This window comes from Gymnodraco acuticeps, unplaced genomic scaffold (assembly GCF_902827175.1).
Source record: "Gymnodraco acuticeps unplaced genomic scaffold, fGymAcu1.1, whole genome shotgun sequence".
NCBI lineage: Eukaryota > Metazoa > Chordata > Actinopteri > Perciformes > Bathydraconidae > Gymnodraco > Gymnodraco acuticeps.
The window spans coordinates 1,726,470-1,748,131 of record NW_022990764.1 but is presented as its reverse complement, the minus strand read 5'-3'; the positions used below and the strand labels follow the sequence as shown (position 1 = coordinate 1,748,131).

General features: G+C 40.1%; 1 protein-coding gene across 1 annotated transcript in view; it reads right to left on the bottom strand.

Moving 5' to 3' along the window:
• Positions 1-21,662, bottom strand: part of tanc1b (tetratricopeptide repeat, ankyrin repeat and coiled-coil containing 1b) — a 105,025-nt gene that overhangs the window by 54,186 nt on the left and 29,177 nt on the right. The window contains 2 exon segments of the mRNA XM_034232363.1: positions 8,672-8,761; positions 18,110-18,316. Of these exon segments, the coding sequence (XP_034088254.1) occupies positions 8,672-8,761; positions 18,110-18,316 (297 nt within the window).

Genomic DNA, 21,662 nt, shown 5'->3' with positions numbered 1-21,662 from the left:
GGATTATAACACACATCTTCTTAAGGCTTAAAGAGTGCTATAATTATTCAAGTGTCAATTCTCATCTACCACATCCAGCACAAAGCTTAGTAACGAAGAGCATGTACATTTTTTTAAATGTCTTTTTTTCTGTGGCTTTGATAATGTTTTGAATGTAAGCGTTCAATGTTGGTGGTTGTTTGGCCTTGCCTTACTTATTTTTCAGTTATAAAAGGTTTAAGAACTTGTGAGCGACTCTAACTGAAATCACTTTTATGTAACATAAGGTAAGTATAATAACTGAGATTGTTTTAAAAGTAAACTGTTTTTTTACTATGTTGGGTCATGTTTTTTACTCAATACTAACTACTGTAGTACACAACAGCAAATTGCATGCTTCATCAACTTTTAGTAGACAGGTGCATAAAATAGGAACTGGTCCCAGGTTTTTTTTTAAAGGCGCACCTTACACATCACACATTTATGGCTACTGTTGGCTGACATATGTGACGCACATAGCACCAACACTGAGGCTCATGGGCCACATCAATAACACATTCTTGAGCCAATGGTCTCCCTGCAAATCAATACACTGTACCAACAACACAAATCAGATTTTTCACTGAAACTGCAGCCACTGCTAGACACCAAACGTTCCCTTTGAAAGTGCAACATATTTGACAGTGTTCTTTGTTCGTGCATTTATAAATAAAAACAAACTAGATGCAGTAGGTGGAGAAATGTGAGTTAAGCTTGTGGTTGAACCACGGCTTTATGAGTTACATATCTTTGGCTTTAGCTTGTCAACCCCTTCTGAATGGATTGAGACTGTGTGGCTCACTATTCAGTCTGTTGGTACACATGAAACAACAGGACTATTGTCTATTAAAGCTTAAAGGTTAATCTGGTTCTTTTATGAATGTTATCTTCGCCTATTCATCCAACTATTTTCCCATCTGTGGACAGCAATGACAGTGAAATACCTTTGTTATCACTGTAAACATGACAAGCGGTACTAAATTAGGTAAATCTAGCTCACGTGAGGTAAATAAGGGAAAATCTAAATATTGTTTATATTAATGTTCATTCCTGAAAGCCACTGAAATCAATCTCAGTCTCATGCATTGGCCAGTCTTATCTTTCGGTTGATAACCGGGCCCTACTACAGTATGCTACATTTTGGTTTCATACACTGAACAAAAATATAAATGCAACACTTTTGTTTTTGCTCCCAATTTTCATGAGATGAACTCTAAGATCTAAAACATTTACTGCCAAATTCTCTGAAACGCCTTTGGAGACGGCTTATGGTAGAGAAATGAACATTCAATTCACGGGCAACAGCTCTGGTGGACATTCGTGCTGTCAGCATGCCAATTGCACGCTCCCTCAAAACTTGCGACATCTGTGACATTGTACTGTGTGATAAAACTGAACATTTCAGAGTGGCCTTTTATTGTGGCCAGCCTAAGGCACACCTGTGCAATAATCATGCTGTCTAATCAGCATCTTGATATGCCACACCTGTGAGGTGGGATGGATTATCTCGGCAAAGGAGAAGTGCTCACTATCACAGATTTTTTCAGATTTGTGAACAATATTTGAGAGAAATGGTTATTTTGTGTATATAGAAAATGTTTTAGATCTTTGAGTTCATCTCATGAAAAATGGGAGCAAAAACAAAAGTGTTGCATTTATATTTTTGTTCAGTGTAGTTGTACTTTGTGCCTTTACTGTGACGTGTCTCCATGCTTTAATGTTCAAAAAGCTCTTTATTTTTCTCATACTGCATGTGCTGCAGCAGCTCTTCTCACCCTCTGTCTGAAACCAGAGCCCAGTCTGCTCCGATTGGTTAGCTGGCCGGCTCTGTTGTGATTGGTCAACTGCTTAGAGATGTCCCGCCCCTTAGCCTATCACGTTCAATGTGTTGGAGCGCGAACCAATAGAGAGTAAGTGTTACGGAGTGATGTCACCATGTTAAGGAAGTAAACAAAGGAGTCCAATGGAGGCGTTTCGTGTAAGAGGGAGTGTGTAGAAAATCCCAGAATAAGCCTTTGCAGACCATTTCAAATGTACAAAAACCTAGATAACACACTACAGGAAAGCGAAAACCCCTAAAAGCATAGTAGGGCTCCTTAAAGTGTTCAGCTGTGGTATTGAAGGAACAACACATGCTGCTTTTTCACTTTCCAGACAAAATTCTCCAACATGGTTGTTGATCTAATCATCTTCATTTCAGTCTCTGTCTCTATTCTCTGGGTCACCACTCCTACGTTGATTTGATCGCATCAAAAGCTTTATTGAGCAGCCATTGACTTCAATATGACATTGTCAATATTAATGTGATGACTGCTGCTCATCCAACTGTTTTGTTTGTCTAGTCTTACCACCGTCACTAATGAGAACATACTGGTGCTCGGCAGTATTGAGTATGTTTACCAATTAGCTTTACGCATTAAGTCATTATGGAAGTGTCTTTCAGCATGTAGAAAATAAAATACCACAATAATATAAGATGATATTCACATTCTCAAGCATGGTATACAATGACCTCACATATTGGTGCAAATCATAAATCACACCACCATCCCTCCATATCCTAGTGTCGGAACCGTGTCCCTGGGTAATATTCTCTAGTTCCTCTGTCATAACAATTTCTTCAATATGAGACGCATAAGAAAACAGCAATCCTTCCCAGGTCAAGAACCACATTTGTGTGTCCCATGTATAATTGATTATTTCATCGCACAATTGGCAAAGACTTTCCAATCCATTTCATACCTAATAAGAAAATGCAAAAAAGAGGAGCAAAGACAGAGGTCAATGTGGGGTTTATCGGTTTCTCAAGCAGTCACACATTCCTGAAAGGAAATCATGAAAGAGGGCTGCTATGGTTTCTTGATTTAAAATCTTATCAGCAGTGGGCACTTCTGACTGCAAGTGGTCAACCTGTCTCTCAAGATAACCTGGTGGGGGGCTGAACAAACCTGCTGGTTTCACAGTGATCAGAGATTAGGTTAGTCACACAAACACGTGTGTACACTTTTGTTACTCTCTCACAGAGACATATCAGTGTTTTGTAGGTCAATAATTAGCGAAGATATTGCAGGACAGAAATTCCAAAGAGGTGTGTATAGTCACCACAAGGTTTTTTTTGTCCATAAGGGAGTTTAGTTTTTTAACTGAAAATGTTCAACTCAGTACATAAAATTCCTAATTGCCAAATTTAAAGAGTGTTTTCATGGTTAACAAATGTGTCACAGGAACAGTGGAGCACAATTACTAGTAAGCACTTGAGCAAACCACTGCAACGGTCCTGAATTAGCTTGAAATGGTTTTCATTCAAAACTAAAGTGACAAGATGACAGATAAGCTTTATTAGCTAGAAAGTCTTTAATGCGTTACTAGTAATTAGTGAAAATAAATAATCTGCCGGGTCCCTGGATTAAAGTTATATGAACAAGGAAATGCAATTTGTGACAACTCTTTTATAAACTCTGCAGAAGTCCTGTGGAGTTTTAATAAATAATCAAAGTGTTCTGCTAACGTGATGCATATCAAGCCTTTACACAAATACAGTCCTAATTAGAAGCCTGTGTGTACGATTAAATAACTAAATGCTGGTAGGAGAGTCAGACCATGAAAGCTCTGCAAATTGATAGTTGAGCAATAGGCTTTCTACCAAGGCTGACAACCTCAATGTGCTAATTTCATAGGAAGGTGAATAAGCTTGGTAAAGTGTTGTCTTGTAGTTTTGCAGTGAATAAAATGCCATGCAGGAATGATGAAACCTTCAGCACCATTGCTCTAATGTTTCTCATTAACTACTCTTATTCAACCAAGTTTATAATTGGTCCAATTCCAATGGACCGTACATTACTTTATCTGTGAGAGCAACACTGGTTTTAAACTTAAATGTGACCCAACTTTATACCAGTTCAGCTATACAGTCTATCTGGTTATTCCTAGTCTACGTCTTACACTACCCTCGAGATATGGAAAATGTAGAGATGTACCTGGAACCACTTTTGGTTATTCCAGTAACTGTACAGCAAAGGAAGGCAAAAAGAAAACAACATCATTATCTGCTGCCGGAGGAAGTTTATGAGCAGGTGTGAAATTGCAGCCGTGTGGTGCAGGGATGGAAGAAATGAAGAGGGAAAGAGGAGGAGCAGAAGAAGGATGGAGGAGGAGGGGAACACCAGGAACAGACCGGCTCCACGGAGCTGTCTTGGCTCTCTTCCTGCCAAGAAAACAATCCAGCCGGTGCCCATTAGCAGTTGGAGTTTCATTACCACAACAGTGAAGCCTGTTAATGAACCCTCGATGAGAACATGCATCCTGCTTCCCCGTTTAAGTTCAGAGGTACGAGGTGACGTGCCCCCTAAAGCACGTTGAGCACTCTCATTGCAAATTCCACAGCCAGAACCAAGTACATGTCCTTTGATGCGAGCACAGATGGAGGGTCATGTGGGTAAAATAAGGTTCTGAGGGTAGTGATGGCAAGGGGAAAGTAATCATAGTTGTGACTGACATCTCAGCAAGACTCTGGCTGTTGTTATTGTCATTCTAAAAGGTAGATCCAGATGGCATTTCATTAACATTTTGACCAATAGAGTTCAAGCTTCTTCAGGCAGTGATTCAGGCAGTACAGAATTATGAAGATTAGTGATGGCAAGGGGAGAGTAATCATAGTTGTGACTGACATCTCAGCAAGACTCTGGCTGTTATTATTGTCGTTCTAAAAGGTAGATCCAGATGGCATTTCATTATCCTTTTGACCAATAGAGTTAAAGCTTCTTCAGGCAGTACAGAATTATGAAGATTCATTATTAAATAAAGTAAAAGGAAAAAAGCAGAGTGTCAGCAGCGAAGAAAGAAAATCAACCCTGAACCTGATATGGCATAGCGAGTGATGTGACTGTAACCGCCAAAAAGAAAATCACAGCCCATTCATCTATTCAGCTTCAAAGTCACTGCTTGCCTATCATCTCATTTCAGTTATATAAACTGTTAACAATGGGTCGTGATTATACAACAAAGCATGAGTTTTAATAAAAAGGTACAAAATAAAGCAAGTTTGTTAAAATGATTTATACGCAACTGACGCATTGCATGTTCTTCCTTGTATTCTTCAGTGGAAAACTTCTCAACCCTTTGTCTTTGTTTCCCTATTCAGTGTCATAACATAGCAACAAGAATAATCGGACATTATCTGCATCATCGTATGAATGGCCAATTCAAAAAGAAGTCCTCAGTGTCACAAAACATTCCTTCCATGCTAGGCTGTGGCTGCTAGGTCTTCCATCGGAATATTATTTTTTATGAAATGTTTTAAATAACATTTAAAAAAAGATCGCTTTACATTTACCCAAATACACTTCTGGGCCTTTTTCTAGCCTTATGTTGTGCCAAAGTGACCCAATTGGCAGCTTAATATGGCTACATTTAAATGCGTTTACTCTTATCTCCTAATTTAACAGAAATAATAAAAGTTCTGTGAATAGCAAAGGGTATGCTCTCCAGAAGTTGACAATTGAGTAACATGCATTGTACAGGAGCTGATCAGATTACTACTAGAAGAGTTACATCAGAGAAGTGAAAGCAATACCACGGTCAGATGTTTGAAGTGGTGTAAATTCACAGAATACTTAACAGTATAAGTTTGGCCCTAATGTCAGCACTGACTAGTTAATCAGCACACAAAACAACAGGTGCCAAGTGCTTGGACCCGGGTCTCACTGGAGTTTTTGGCATGAGGGGGTGTTTAAGAGTGAGGCGTAATGGTGGGAGAGGACGGGACCTGAGGTTCAGTCTTGATTGACAGAGACAGGGCACTGAGACAGCTGAACCAATTTTGACAGGCAGACTGTTGGCCGCCTGTTGCAAATGCACGCAAACACACACACACACACACACACACACACACACACACACACACACACACACACACACAACACACACACACACACACACACACACACACACACACACACACACAACACACACACACACACACACACACACACACACACACACACACACACACACCACACACACACACACACACACACACACACACACACACACACACACACACACCACACACCACACACACACACACACACCCACACACAATAAAAATACACATTGCATTCACACGCATGCTGAAGAAATTCTATCCTTCCTCAAAGAGATATGTGAGGTAACTCCACTGTAGGTCAAACCACACTTTCCTATCTTAGCCTGCAGCCCTTCCTGCTTGTTCAGGCAGATCTGGAAAGCCCACAGTTCAACCAAAAAGAAAAACAGATGAATGTACCTATACTCCAAATACAAGCGTGTGGATGGCCAAAAAAATAATAATAATACACACATCAAAATGACACTGCATACAAATATTTAAAATAACATTCCCCAGGTTTGGGTTTGCCTAAAATATCACAAAGACCTCAGTTGCACTCAAGATGCAACAACTGGGTCCTCCAAGAGAGATGCTGGGCTCCAAACAAGAAGTCCCTTTACAGCTCTTTTCAGCTCACTTTAGTTAAATGTCAGAGTGTTCATGCTGCAAAACTTCCAATGGGTTTTTCCGTCTCAGATTCTTACGGCACTGTATCAACATTCCGTGCCGACCTGACCTCGTTACAAAAGCTGCAATGTCAGACAACCATCTCGTAATGTCTCACGACAGCACTTGACTGAAAGTTGCTTTCTTTATTGACAAAAGAAAACTAGAAACCTCCTTGCACTACACTGCATGATGGCACTGCTAATTGTGTGAATGTGTCGACATTGGAGAGAAAAATTAAGAAACATGGGTAGCTGTGCTCAACAGCCTGTCAGCTGTGAACAGGGCCTCATCCTACAACAGCTGGGGTATCACAATTAGCCATTATTAGTCTAGATAGAATGTACACAGCGGCCTAATTGTACATAATTAATTAAGTAAGTTGGCTCATATCTCAGTAGTCAACTTCTTTTACCTGCTAATAAAGGATGTGGGAGGGAGGTAGATAGTTTCTCATGGCCTAGCATCTTACATTCATTGAATAACTGGCAGCAAAAACAAGTAGCAGTTTAATCCTAAAGAACAGGTTGGTTATATCTTCAGTTCTGCTAGAGCTGAGTCACATCTGAGAGCATGGCTACGAGTCATTATCATTTCTTAAAATGCCTGGAGTTGTTTAAGGAGAGACTGGCTTGTCCCAACAGTGCAATGAGCATAAAAAAGCTCTATATTAATCTGGGTATAAACTGTCCTAGAGACTGCAATGTCATTTTAAAGGAGACCAGAGCAAAATGACATTATGCACATTTCAATGTATAACTTTTCTCTCGTTTGTATGTAGTCTCTTTGTTTGACACTGAAGCAGTTTGATGATACCCTGCATTTTGTAGTAGGAGAAATATTCTTGGTCAGAGGATCTGTCACATGCTTGTGAGATAATAAGGACTGTTATATCGCCTGAAGACTAATTTTAGCCTTAAATGAAATTAGAGAAGAGACGGCACTGAGTTAGAGTTACACGAGGTGAAAACTATTGATGTATAAAGAGAACTGGATACAGCATTGTGAAAGGAAAGACTGTTGTCTTTGACAGCACCACCAGCATGTAGATGTTTATGTGTATGTACATGTGCTTCAGTGGGGGTTCTCAGATCTGTAAAAGAGAATTATAAACAAAGGGTAACATGAGCTGAGTGATGGAGATCAGAGGGAGAGGGGGTGATGTGTGCAACGTAGGTATATTTAATAACAGCTCTCTCCATACTTTTCTATTCAAATATCCAAACAAAATCTCTTTAATCAATTTGTTTTATATACAGCTTAAAATAAGCTTACTAAAAGTGCCACAGCTGTTATAAGATAACATCTATCTGGGGTCCGCTATCTGCCGGTAGCCCGCTCTGAGCCGAAGCATTCCTGTGTGCCAGCTGAATGTCAGACACACCCTCTGCCTTGGTATGTAACAGTCAACAGTGACTAGCCTGCGCCGGGTTACTACTGTCTGTGTATGTGAGCCATGCACGATTTTGGTGATGCCATCTGCTAAAGATAACGCATCCTACAACTCTACTTAGACCAACGAGAGGAATTTGAGCCCGCCCTGCTCTACGGGAATCCAAAACAGAGCACTCAGTGGCACGTTACCCCTACACACACAAACACACAACGCCCAACACAGGAGGAGAGTACAGGCAGCAATAACACCTCACTAAAATCGTAGAAGCACACACGAGCAATTACTGAAAAATTCAAGCTTTTGTCTTCAATACATTCTCCCATGAAACAAATCCAGTGCTCTGGTCAGACAATGTGTCCCCGCACAGAGGAAAACCGACTCCTCTGTAATCTAAACACACACTTTATAATAAACACGGCACTATTGTGTGTTTATATAAGAGGCTACATGAAGGAACACTGCTTAAACGCACTGGTACTTACATGGATGACTCATGCATGAAGTGATGCTACCCTTAATTTACAGAGACCTATCCCTGACCCTTTTGGACATAACAATGTTATTATTTATAAAACAAAACACACCTTAGAAGACTGATCCCAGCTTAAAGGCAAAGTTGTGAATTCTAACTGACAACATGTTTGTTTCTCATTATAAAGTCTGACTGTTCCCAATTCCAAATTCCAAACAGATATTTATATAAATGAAACAAAAGCAAAACTCACCATTGTTATCGGCCACCTTCCTCAGCGCTGAAACGATGGCATCAGAAGGAACACGAGGACTCTCCACATATTTGGGCTTCCTGATTGGACCTGGTAGCACGGACGGAAGATACAGGGAGAATCAGAGCGAGGAAAGGGAGAGAGAGGAAAAGAAATGCAAAAGAGGAGAGAAACAGAGAGGGAGAGAAAGAGAGTTCTCGCTGGATTAACGTGTTCCAGATGGGACTAGAGATGAGAGGCGGTGGTGTCTTAGTTGGACAGGCTTGGCTGCACTCTGTAGCTCACAAACTCATTCACACACACACTTGGACACACACGCTCTCAGACAGCTCCCTGCGCTGATAGCAGCTCTGGTCTGTCTGACAACCCAGAATATTCTCTGCCTGGCTGGAGACTCCCAGTAAAACACTGCTAGTCAGCTCTGGGAATGTAAACTACAGCAGGAAACCACAACAATTAGCCTCCTACTGAACTTTAAACATGAGTGTTTAAACACACACATGTACTTTTGGGAATCAGTTTAAAAGACAAAAGAGTTTTCTTCTGCTTCTGGGAGCAGCCCCTTGAAAGTGTACCTGTAAATATGAATTAAGATGGTTAAAGTCCATGTGTCCTGCTATAAGCCAGATGATGTATCTGGCACAGTGGTACAGTCTTCTGAGGACTGTCTTTGTCTTTAGTGAGGAGTTGAGGTTAGCTCGCTGCTCTGTTCCCGCTGCTCTCACCGTGACTGAATTAGAAAATCCCACAGCTCCACAGAGAAGGCTTGTTCACTGTGCCGAACTATAAGATGAACCACGGAGATACACACCCAGCTAGGGACACAGCTTCTTTGGCAACATTTCTTCTATCTTTGTCTGTGCAAAACGATTAGCCCATGTTGTCTAGAACTTATTCTACAAACTGCCTTTTAGTGACCTAAATAGAGAAACTTTTCCTTAGAGTCACAGTATCATTGTTTGTAAATGCAGGAGATCCAGCAAGACACTAGACTAAATACTAAGCCATGAAACAAACATCTCCCGAGAAGCTGTTAACATTTCAAGTCACCAGGTCCAGACTCTGGACGCAAATTATAACATGAACATTATGAAAGTATAACTTAGATCTTAGAAACAGCATTACTCCCTTAGCGCCAGTCCTCTATGATACTCCAAATTTGACCTACTGTAACCAAATCCAATTCTCCTCCAGACTCCAGTTATCAGATGTCTGTGTGTAACTCCAGTCATAACATAACTATTAGATGGGAGAGCCGAGATAACCATTTCCTATTACAACATTTGATAACAAGTCCCTCCCACCTTCAGAAAACCCCCTCTGAGTCGGATGGAACAAATTCTTAAACCACAGCTGTGATCTTGGCCACAGATAGTAAGAGTGGAGGTGAGGGGGAAAGAGGGGGGGCTACAACAGCAACCATGTGAGGGGGGAATTATCTGGAAGTGTCATTGCAACGAACCAAGCATGAGAGTGAAAGTCAGCTTGACACACAGTGCCATCTATGGATATTCAACTTGAAATGCATATGGGGGACGGTGCTTTTGATACCCGAGAAGAGCCTCTGCAACTGCAAACCGGGTGTTCTCTTGCTCGTTAGCAGAAGTCAAAAAATGAAGCCAATCAAATAACTCAAAGTTAAAGAGCAAAGCCAAATGCATTCTTCCGTCAGAGGAGCAGGAGGCGGAAGTCATCGTGTGTGGTAAACATCAGATTTAAAAGGTGTCGTTTTAAAGCATTATAATTGGAAAATGGGATTTCTTACACTTGAGGTGAGACTATTTGGAGTCTAAGGCTGATGGAGGCTGATCTATTAAGCATCTACAAAAGCTATCCATCTTATCCTGTTATTTAACAGACAAAGCCAAAAAGTCTCTCCTGAAAACCTCCATTCATCTGCGGATGGTCAGGCACAACCTATTACCCAGAAGTCACACGGCTCCAATTAGAGAGGAACTGCAGAGACAGAGAGAGCTGTGTGTGAGACACACTAAGTTCAGGTGAATGTCTTGGCCATGAAGTGCACTGCCAAATATATTCTGCATTTCATCTAAAAACAACGTGGCATAGTTTGAGTAATTTAAACCATATGCCTACAGTAGATTCGGATGGGGTTTACACAGAGTGCCATGAGGAACATTGGATCCACAAATAACAAACATGTGGCTGACTATCAAGGGTAATTTTAGGCAACATCTGAGGGCTGATAATACAGGGGAGAGGCAAAAGGTCCTTCAGAAAGACTCTGATGTCTGAGCATCAGCTCGTGACAGACAAAGTACACAGGGGTTTCTTTTCCATTCAAAATCTAATCTCATGATTTAACAGGGTGCCATTACCGCTCTGCCCTTCTTGATGGAAGCACTGACGGATGAACAATTGCAGTTTATAACAGGCATGAAAAGGTCGCAGCGATGGAAGTGTCAGATGTATGACCCTTGAAGGACACAGAGAGACAGACATGAGGCGTGTCTTTAATCACAGATGGATGAAAATCCAGAAAGTTGATACATTCTCATATAGCAGCATAGAAAACAAGATCGTTCCAATTGAAAGGGTCTGATATTGGTGCAATTCTCGAGTACTTTTTTTTACACCAATGTTTAATGTTGTATTTGTGTTTCTGATAGTTTACTATTCCCGTAACATATGCTGACTCAATATGTATTGTCTGAGGGATCTATGGCATACATAGTTCACAAGGTTAATCAAGAGTACTGTTTTACTTGCAGCAGAGATGCTTCATTGTCACATTCAGGGTACAGTAAATATATGTGTAAATGTGTATATATGCTAAATACACAAGAGGGAAAGCAAACAAACAAAAGTAGGAAATGGTTGCCAGAGGAAAAACCCAGAAGAAGAGTTTCCCTAGGGTAAAGCAGCCAGACGAGCTGTGACTGCAGAGGACTCACCAGTATTCACTGTGAGATGCAGGAATCCATGAGCAGCAAGCTATCACTCAGCACATGAACACACACACACACACACATACCAAACACTGGAATACCTATGACCAGCAACTCACAATGTCAAGTCAAAGCCAGTGAAAGAGAGGGTTGTTCATGGCTATAGGAAGTGATCAAGGAGTTTTCCCAGCATTCTTCAAGCTGGACTCTGACTTCTTCACATTTCAACTTTTCAATAAGACAGTGTGCACTCTTTGTGCTGCAAAGGAAATGAAAGCCATCTCACAACAACCCTTCTTTATGTTCCAAAATGTCATTCTTCGACTCAAAAGTACATGAATACATTAGACTGGTATTCGGGAGGACTGCAATTCAAAATCAGTTACTAGCGGTACGTGTTGAACAAATTATGGAGAGAATGAAATATACTTTCTTTTTAAAAAGCTGTACCAATTTTTCAATTATTGCTAAAACGCTAATAAAGTCGTCCTTTATAAGGCCTGGTGCTTTGTTAGCTTAAAATACAAATGCTAATTTTTATGATTCATTCCCTTTTCATGGACTGACATAATGCCTTTATCCTCTTCTGGGTAATGCAATGCCTGCACCGCACCACAAAGAGAGAGTGGTAATCTTTTTTAAAACACTACATGTTTAATAGTCATGACTAATCTCACACATGCTGTTTCACAAGCTGGTATGAATTATGTATTAAGACTCCACTGTGCACATGGTCATACATTTTCAAAAGGTACTAGCAACAACATCTGAAGCAAGGTTAAGTAAGCTATAATTTGTACTTTCTCTGACCATTTACAATCAGGTATGACACACTCATTTATCATATGAGCAGCATCCTACACTGACTGAAGAAGAAGAACTTGTCAGGTGCTCATCAGAGAAGCCTTTCAAAGGAGTCCTGCAGCATTACAAGGCCTTAAGAACGGCATCAATATTCCCTCAGGGCTATCTGCTAACTCTCAATACCCTGGAGTTGACTTCAGGAGAGCTAACCTCAAAGCGGCTACAACTGGCTTTGAAGAGATTTTCTATCCTCTTGACAGAACTGCACAATAAATTGCACTCATCTGGCAAAAGTAGGAAAGGATGCTTTTTGATGAACATTGCATTTGTCCCATTAATTCGCATTGCATGATAATAAGACTTATTTTAAATAAATAAAACTTGGGAAAAATGTATAGTTAAGTATATATTTTCCAAAAGTTAAAAGGATAGCTGTTTATTTTGTAGAAAATGAGTTGCAGTTATAAGGGATATTGTCATTTTGATTCCAATGACACAAGTCACTGTTTCAGTTTAAGAAGACACTCTCTGATCTTCCCTTTTCAAATCTGTCTATAATAAAGCCTCAAGTGGCCCAACATTTATAAATAAGAAACAAATGAAAAATAAGACACAATTCTTGAACTTGTACTTGCTGTCATTACGAACACATATCACAGTTAAAATTCTCAAGTGTTCCACCAAATGACTTTGTGTCGTTTTATGTGGTTTAGCTGTGAAAGAAACAAAAAGATCCTCAAAAAACAGACTTTTCCCAAAATGGCTAAAGTACTTTATGGCCACAACAAAAGATACATTGTCAAGACTTTACAGTGACTTAAAAAGCTAACAACCACTGATGTTTAGCATTCAGCACGCTCTAGGTCAGGGGTCGGCAACCCGCGGCCCATGGGCCGCGGGTTGGCCCTTTAAGCCCTCTGCTCTGGCTCCCTTGAGCTTAGACAAAAATAAGAAGGAAATAAAATAAAAGTATTTGTAGGACTATTTATATTTTGTTGCATGGTTGAAAATGTTTCGTATCTTGTATTTTGAGGTGATACTGTGACACATAAATAAAAAACAAAACGGTTTTAATTAGGTCAACTAAAATATGCGTAACATGCCGCTACGGTCCCGCGCGAGCGCCTTTTCTTGGAGGCGAATAACCTGACCCCCGGCTCGATGAGCGAACTATGGATAAATCAAAGAAAAGTACCGGAGGAACACAGGATTTAATTCTGTGTGGACAGAGTTATATGCTTTCACAGCAAACGATGCTGGTTTACCGGTATGTTTGATATGTAGAGAGAAGTTGTTAACGGCGGTGCAGCCTTCACATATCGAGGAACAACAAGGGAGAGGAAGACAGCTGACGATCTTCAGTCATAATTCAATGGGGTATGTAATTTATTTCAGAAAACACTTTGTTATATTCCATGGAATGCTCTTAACGTCCCGATAGCAATGAATATATTAAATGCTTTGACAATAAATACATACAAAAATTAATCTCTGGAAGCCGTAGCGCTGTAAAAAGCACGACCAATCATCTGAGCCGGCCCGGCTAAAATAACTGGATGGCCTAACTGCCTGTCAGCCTTCCATCTGTGCACAAACTTATCTCGTGCCCTCATTGGTCATGTGCGCGTTCGTGTGTGTTGGAGGAGGGACTCTGTAAGGAAGTCTGAAGGAAGAGGCATATTTTTTCCGGTTGTGTACTTTCAAATTCTAGCGCACTCGAGCTGGTTTCTCCATTCTTACCTACCCTACCTTTAACTCTTTTTAGGGTGCAGCGATATGTTTTATTTATTTCAAAGTGGGCTCATTTTAATAATTTGTTTTCCTTCAAATGTGCAGAGGACTCCCCAAGTGCTGTGTTTAATTTATTTTAAAGTAGGCCTGTGTATTATTTTTAATTCTCCTTATAAGAGTTATTTGTTTCTTATTAGAGGTTAACAGTTTTATATCATTTAATAAATAGCCTAATAAATGCAAAAAAACTGTAGTTTTTGTCTGATATAACAATAAAAAACTATGAAATATGTTTTGCGGCTCCAGACAAAAACATGTTTTGGAAAAAGGAGCAAAATGGCTCTTTTGGTCAAAAAGGTTGCAGACCCCTGAACTAGGTGAATAGTGTGGCTAACGCTGCCATAAAAAAACAAAGGAGGAGATAAGTATCCTGGCATCAGACCAGTCACTGAATGTAGTCACCTGATCCTATTACGCACACAAGTTAAAAGCTGTGGTGTGGTTTCAGCTGCAGATAGCTTTTTCAGGTAGGCATATTATTTCCCAAAACAAAGCAGCATGTTGTATCCTGATTAACTAGCACCATCAAGGTCACCAGACTGCATGAAAAAAAGCATTTCATTTGATAGGGAGATGTCACAGTGAACTGTGCTCTCCGGTGGTGAATTGCCTGACCTGCCTCACTGATAGATCATTTAATCAGCCTCGGAACCACCAAATGCAAAAGCTGCCATCAAAGAAAAATCCACTAATTTTAATATTACACAACAGCCGACCAGAGACAATCCCCCCCCATGGCCTGATTCCAGATAAAGCAATTAAAATGATACACCGCTCATGACAGCCATAAATCAATATGAATTGCTGTTTTATGATCCTCTTGCAGGCTGGTAGGGAGGCAGAGCATGTGGCCAACAGTTTTGTCTCATGACTACAAAAAGGTCATACATCCATTATCCATACTTTGGCAGACTCACCTCTGTGTTCACCACCTCATATTTCACAGGATGCAATGCGGTTTTACATATTTTGTGGGTGTATAGTTGTGGACATGTGAGCTTTTCAGAAGTGTCATCTTTCACACACATGCAACTCAATCAAACAGTGCAACCTTGAAAGCAACAGATGCTTTTAATCTTCCAAAGGCACAGTAACGTATTACAACCAGAGGAGGTCACTGTGTAGATACCCAGGAGACTGTCAGAGGTAGCACAGGGAGTTTCTAACCTTAAAAAAAAAAACGAATTTACTGTGTCATCAACATTATTCTACGCACAAAAGAGTAAGGTTCAAGTTTTTCAATTCCTGATCTTTGAACTGCCCTGGGCTGGAGAAAGATGGGTTCATTCTGGCAACATTCTTGCAGTAAACATCCGTCCCCGGGCCTTCAGGGGGCCTGTAAACTATTAAGACTATAAAGCCTAGGTGCTGCTCAACACATGTCAGGGTGCAGTGTTTCATGGTTAAGCTCTGGGCTTAGCTGATCAAAGCAGTGGCACTCAACGCCACCAGGACTTTGTGGCTCAGGCATCCGTCACACTCCTAATTAACTCAATGTTTCACTGTTGTCCCCTGTGAAGTTTGCAGGAAAAGAATAACCGCTAACTTTGAGTCTTCCTAACTGCGATAGATTATTGTGTCAGGAAATGAAGCCAGCCGAGCAACAAAATGCTTTTCAGAATCTGTGAAACCACTTCCCCCTCAAAGACATCAGGGGCGGCTGGATGGGAAGGAGAATAAAATCGATGAGTAAATGGATGACTTGATGGATATACTGTATGTAGGAATAAACCAGTGTAGTATGAATTAAGAAAAAACTCTAACGAAGAGACGCCTTTTCGTAAACTTCAGTAAAATGTATGCATGATGTTGTACCTAACTTTTGCAATATAAAATACATTCTTATGTACTTCAGGGATGATAGTATGGATGCAGATTTAGTCTTTTTTGTGCAGTTAATTGTATTTTTAGAGACATTTCATATCCATAAAAAGAAATGGGCTGACTCCAAACCACATTTTGTACATTTCTATCAAGAATTTAAACAATATATTAGCACTATTAAAAACATTAGGAATAAGAAGGCAATAAAAACTAATCTGAAGTATCAAAATGTATTTTTATTTCCTTTTTTTCTTTATTTACTATATGTAATGTATTTGTATGTTGTATGTCTGTGTCTGTTGTATGTCAAATGTATGACGTTCATGTATGACAATTGAATAGATGAATAAAAAAATTAAATAAAAATAAAACTGCAATATATTGTCTCACACTCATTTAAACAGATGTGTCTTACACTGGCTTATGCTTTGTTGTTTCTGTGGCTCAGCATGATGAGAAAATGCCACATTATGCCCCATGTTGTTTTCGTCGCAGAGCTGAGACATTTCTTGCAGTATGTGTTTATTAACTGGAGGTGTGAAGTCTCCCCCGGCGGGTTTTTACAGTTACCTGTGAGGACAGTGGAGCAAAGCCTACAAACCATCCCCCAACCCTCTCTCCCTGTTCGTCCTCCATGACATCCTATCTAGTCAGTCCATTTTTTCCATGCCTCAGAGCACCCCAAGGGGGAATATGCCATTAATGAGTGTTCCCCTTCCCGTGTCCTCGGGGCCCTTTTCACCTTGACAAACCGAGCCTCATCTCTTCATCTCTTGCTCCTTCCTTCATGTCTATAAATGTATATTTCATCGACACTCTCTTTGATGGGTTGAAACGGTCATCACAAATCCTGTAAGGTACGTTTAAGATTTGTTTAACTTGAGTTGGGGCTAAGGGCATGAAAATCGACTTGGCAAATAATAATTAGTTAATTTCTAAAACTAGGAAATGAACATAATTGAGCAACTACATTTTAATTACTGCTTCACAATATCAGGACTTCAAGCTTTCTTTCTTCACAGTTCGCTTTCTCCAAAAAAACGAGTTGGATAAGAACACCACCGAAAGAATCATCCCAACCTGTAGTAGTTAAAATTATGATGTTGTATTTTATATTAGAAATCTAAACTGACCCAAACCAAAATCTTAAAAATGGAGTTGAACAGAGAAAGGAGAATTGCGTAAGAGAGGTGAACTTGAACAACACAAGTTTGCACAAGGATGAAACCATACTACCCCCTTTCTACCAGTTCATCTTTACACTAAACAGACCAAAGCTGTAACCACTCTAAACAAAGGCTAGATAGCCCACAGATGAGTGCCACATGTGAATGGGGTCACCTTGACCACTTAAAGGATTTCTCTCCTCTTTGCCAAGTCTCAGGAATACAAAGACTCAGGTTGAGACAAGTTCAGCTACAAAAAGGTGTCCCCTGCTTTGAAGCACCCCACAGCTGCTGACAGGAACATTCTCAACATGGTGGATAGAAGGAGCCAGGGAGGACTGACAATAAGATCCAGTGTAAACACACGCCCATTACCAGCAAGAGTAGAGTAAACACTCCGTGTGGTTGTAGAGACCTCTACATCTGAGCAGGGTGATCAAATACAAGGATGAAGTGACAGCGGCCCTCTGTAAGCAGTCTGTGGCTATCATTATTACTTTATCCCCTAGGTGATGCAGCAGTGTTTTAAGGTTGAGAGGGAACATCATTCCTAGAGCATTGTCAGATGTTCAACAATCCTACAAAAGCACCTGGAGGTAGACAGGAAAGGAATTTTTACAGGACGCCCATAGAGACAAATGAAGCCCCCACCGTGAGACTGATATAGTGTATAAAGAGTAACTCAAATTGCAGCACATAGGTTTGTTTGGTACAGAACAGAAGTATTTGGTTTTTAGAGTCATTTACACAACAGCAATATAACAACAACATAAAGGTGTGTGTCCATAAAGTGTGGGGAGCGTTTCATTTGATATCTTGACAACATCTATGCTATCTCTTTATTGTGAACAATATAAGAAGAAGAAAAGATGCTTGAGTCCAGAAATAAAATGGCTAGATGGACAATCATGTAAAAAAAAATGAAATATATTTACAAACAGTACCTGGTGATCTCTTGCTCGGGCGTAAGGGCATCATGTAGGACTGTCGTGGCAGGAGAGGGGAGGATGGAAGGGACATGGACACTCCCTTGGCGAGGCTTAATCTGAAAATATCATCGGGGACGTTAGGGTGCCCGCCGCCCGGCCCCTGGAGTAGAGGGTTGGTCTCCAGTGGGAATCTTCTTTGGGCACTGTGGCTGTGAACATCACCTGTTGAGGAGAACCATTTTGTTACAAACAGGTTTGTATCACTCTTGTAATGATATAAGTAGGGTTGCAAAGGGGCGGAACGTTTCCGGAAAGTTTCCATGGGAAGTTAAACTGGGGAATTTTGGAAATATTCGATGCAAAATTAAACGAAAAAAACACGACATTTCAACAGATTTAAAAAAAAAAATATATATATATATATATATATATATATATTTAAGTAGAACAGAACAAGTTTTAATTATTTTATTGAACAATTATTTGTTTCATTGAAGAACGAAAACAGGAGTGTTGAGTTAAATGTTACTTATCCCCCCAACTCCACTCATTAAAAAATGAACAAAAATGCACCCACCCTTCTCCCTCCAAAAAGTCCCATTAAACATGCACATTTTCCTTCAAGCAATCCTCTGCATTTTTTACCCTTTCAGTCTCTTCCTGGGCCTCATCAACATCCAACTCCGAGTCTTCCTGTCACTGTCCAGCCTTAGGTTTGCCCGAATGCCAACCAGTTGTTCCACTCTCACATTTGTGAGACTGTTGCGAACCTTTGTGTGGTCTCAATAGCCATGCAGTAAGCAGTGTGCTATGGCATGGATATTCAAGTGTACTTGAATGGCATCTGTTTGTTTTAGTCAAGATTATGCTAAAATATACTTTCCCCAACTATATTTAAGTTCCCTATGAAGAGCCAACCTTCAATTTTGAAAATTCCCAGTTTATTCCCATAAATTCCCGTTTATTCCCGTGGAAAGTTTCCATCTTTGAAAATACCCGGAATTTTGCAACCCTAGATATAAGGTCAGGCAGAGTGCTTACATGTTACATTTTCCAATTCAAAAACCACACACTTATGTCAGTTTATCTTTTTAAACTTTTGTGCTTTCTGGTTGTTTGTGTAGAGCAGAGTTTTGGGGGCTAAAGGAAATAAAGCCTGAACTTTTGAAACCTGTTTAGACCAAATTATGCTATTATGGTACAGTGTTATTAAAACTCAGAACTATTGAACAAAGTACTAATGCGTGTTACATGAATGTACCGCACACTAATCCTCAGAAGGACTTTGCAATGTTTTAAGAACTTAACAAACTCAGAATATGTCTGAGGAAACTATTTCAGCCCACTGGACAACCTTTTTTCAATTCACTTACAACCCAACAATAACCCATAAAGTGTAGTGTTCTGACCTAACAAGATGATTTATGTTAAATACAAGGACATTTAAAGCGAGAATTGTGTTTTATGATGATGTAGTATGTATATAAAACATCAGAGGAAAGCTTGCCACCATGTATCTATTGCAGAAAGCAGTTAGGATGCCACTTTTGAGTAATAATGTGGATAAACAGACATATCATAGCATCTTCAGGTGAACTTTTGGTCAATTTATCAAAAGAGTTCCCCTATTTTAACAGCCAATAACTTTCTACATCCATATAGATTCAAGGTATTAGTTGACCTTTATTTTACAAAGGCAGGTGCCACACACAGGCTTTCAGAAAAATCAGCTTACGCAGCAGGGATAAGGATGGCTTTCAGCAAGCAGTAGAGTGGTCTCTTACTGGGATTTCCTATTATATTTGGTTATGTTAAAACATTGAACAGGCATCTACTAGGGATGAGCATTTTCAACCAAAAATGTCATAATCGCCAAAACCAGGGTAAGCAGCATAAACAGTTCACTTCCTTGGCACAACTGAGGTGCCCTTGAGCTACAGGCCTACGCGTGAAATGATTACAATAACAGATTTTACAGTTCTTCTTTCTCATCTCGTCCTCCTGGTGCAAAACAATGCACATCATGCGATAAGGGGGCATATTTAAGCTGTCAATACACTGCCCACTGTTTTGGTGTTAGAGCAGCTGACCTGATTGCAAACACTGCATCTATCACTGCCTCTCCTCAAGGTTAGATATTTGTTCAGCCCTACCTCCATTCCGGCATCCATCTTGCAGGATTGCTATCAAATATTCAGAAACAAGTTTATACTCCGACTATTAGTACCGTGAACAAATGTCAGAGATAAGTATATTGATGGGTTGCCAAGGCCACACACAAGCATGATAGGTGGGAAAAAGCAGAGAAGACCTGGATCCCTGAACACACGGAGCCACATAATGTTTATTTAAACCCAGGGTCATGGGCCAGTGAGCATTTCTCATGCCATGGGGGCACATGATAAGGACATCCAGTTAGTGGAGTAAATAAATAAGGCTGTGTCATTGACCACCGAGATAAGATAACATGTATTTCTCTAAGAACAGGTAGCACACTGGGTGGCTGTTCCTAGTTAAGTATGCATCAAACTCATTTGATGAATTCACTCATTCACAGGCAAGTATCATTAGTTTGTAGCACTCCCCAGCAGCTGGGGTCATGGTTGTTTACATGATGCTTATTTTAAAGATGATTAGATAAGATTGTCACAGTTTGTTGGCTAAACAGAAGACGTCCATTACAGTGAGCAAAAAAAGTTAAAATCAACGCTACAGGAAAGGACATTATTTCAGCCAGACTCAAACACGCTGCAGCTTAAAGAACCCAATAGGATCCATGTCACTCCTGGAAGATAACAGTTTCAAGAAGCTGCATCCGCCTAAACTATCAAGGCTTGGCTTGAAGGAAAAACCTCAAAATGTATAAATAATTGTCTCTTAATCACATTTTCTAAATAGATATTTACAACAGCTCTTCCACATGTTGAGTAATCTTTCAAGCACAATTATGCTGCACTTAGGAGTCAACTAAACATCCACATTTCATGCTGACTCTGATTTGAAAGCGTATTTTGTTGCTTCCCACGTAAAAACACCATCTAAGAATTAAAAACAGAAGAGAACTTTTAAACTGCTGTGCAAAACATTCTAGTTGTCAATAAATAGCATAGCTTGCAATATAAGCCAGCAGATGTCTCTTAAGGTGGCCCTGTGTCCTACACTTGCAATGGTTCCAACGGTTGACTTTCTCTTCTGGAAAACGTACGTCTAGAACTAGATATTCCCGACCTTCTTCTGTCTCACCTATTAAGATATGAAATAGCTCCCCACAGTCTCTACACATGACTTCACTCAAGGCTTGCAAATGACTTAACCTGGCTACTAGTTTTCTGAGTGGAGTCCAAGCCCTAGATGGTAAAAACAGGTTCTGCTTTACTGAGAACCAAGCCTGAATGGAAAAAACATTTTAGCCATGGAGCCAGCAAATGGCAAAGTCGTCTATTCTGCGGCATCAAAGTTGCTCACTCATCATCGCCACAAATGAAACTGTATGAATTATCAACCTCAAGATAACATGTAATACCTAACTAATAATACAGAACATACGTCAGCAGAGCCAGTTAAATCA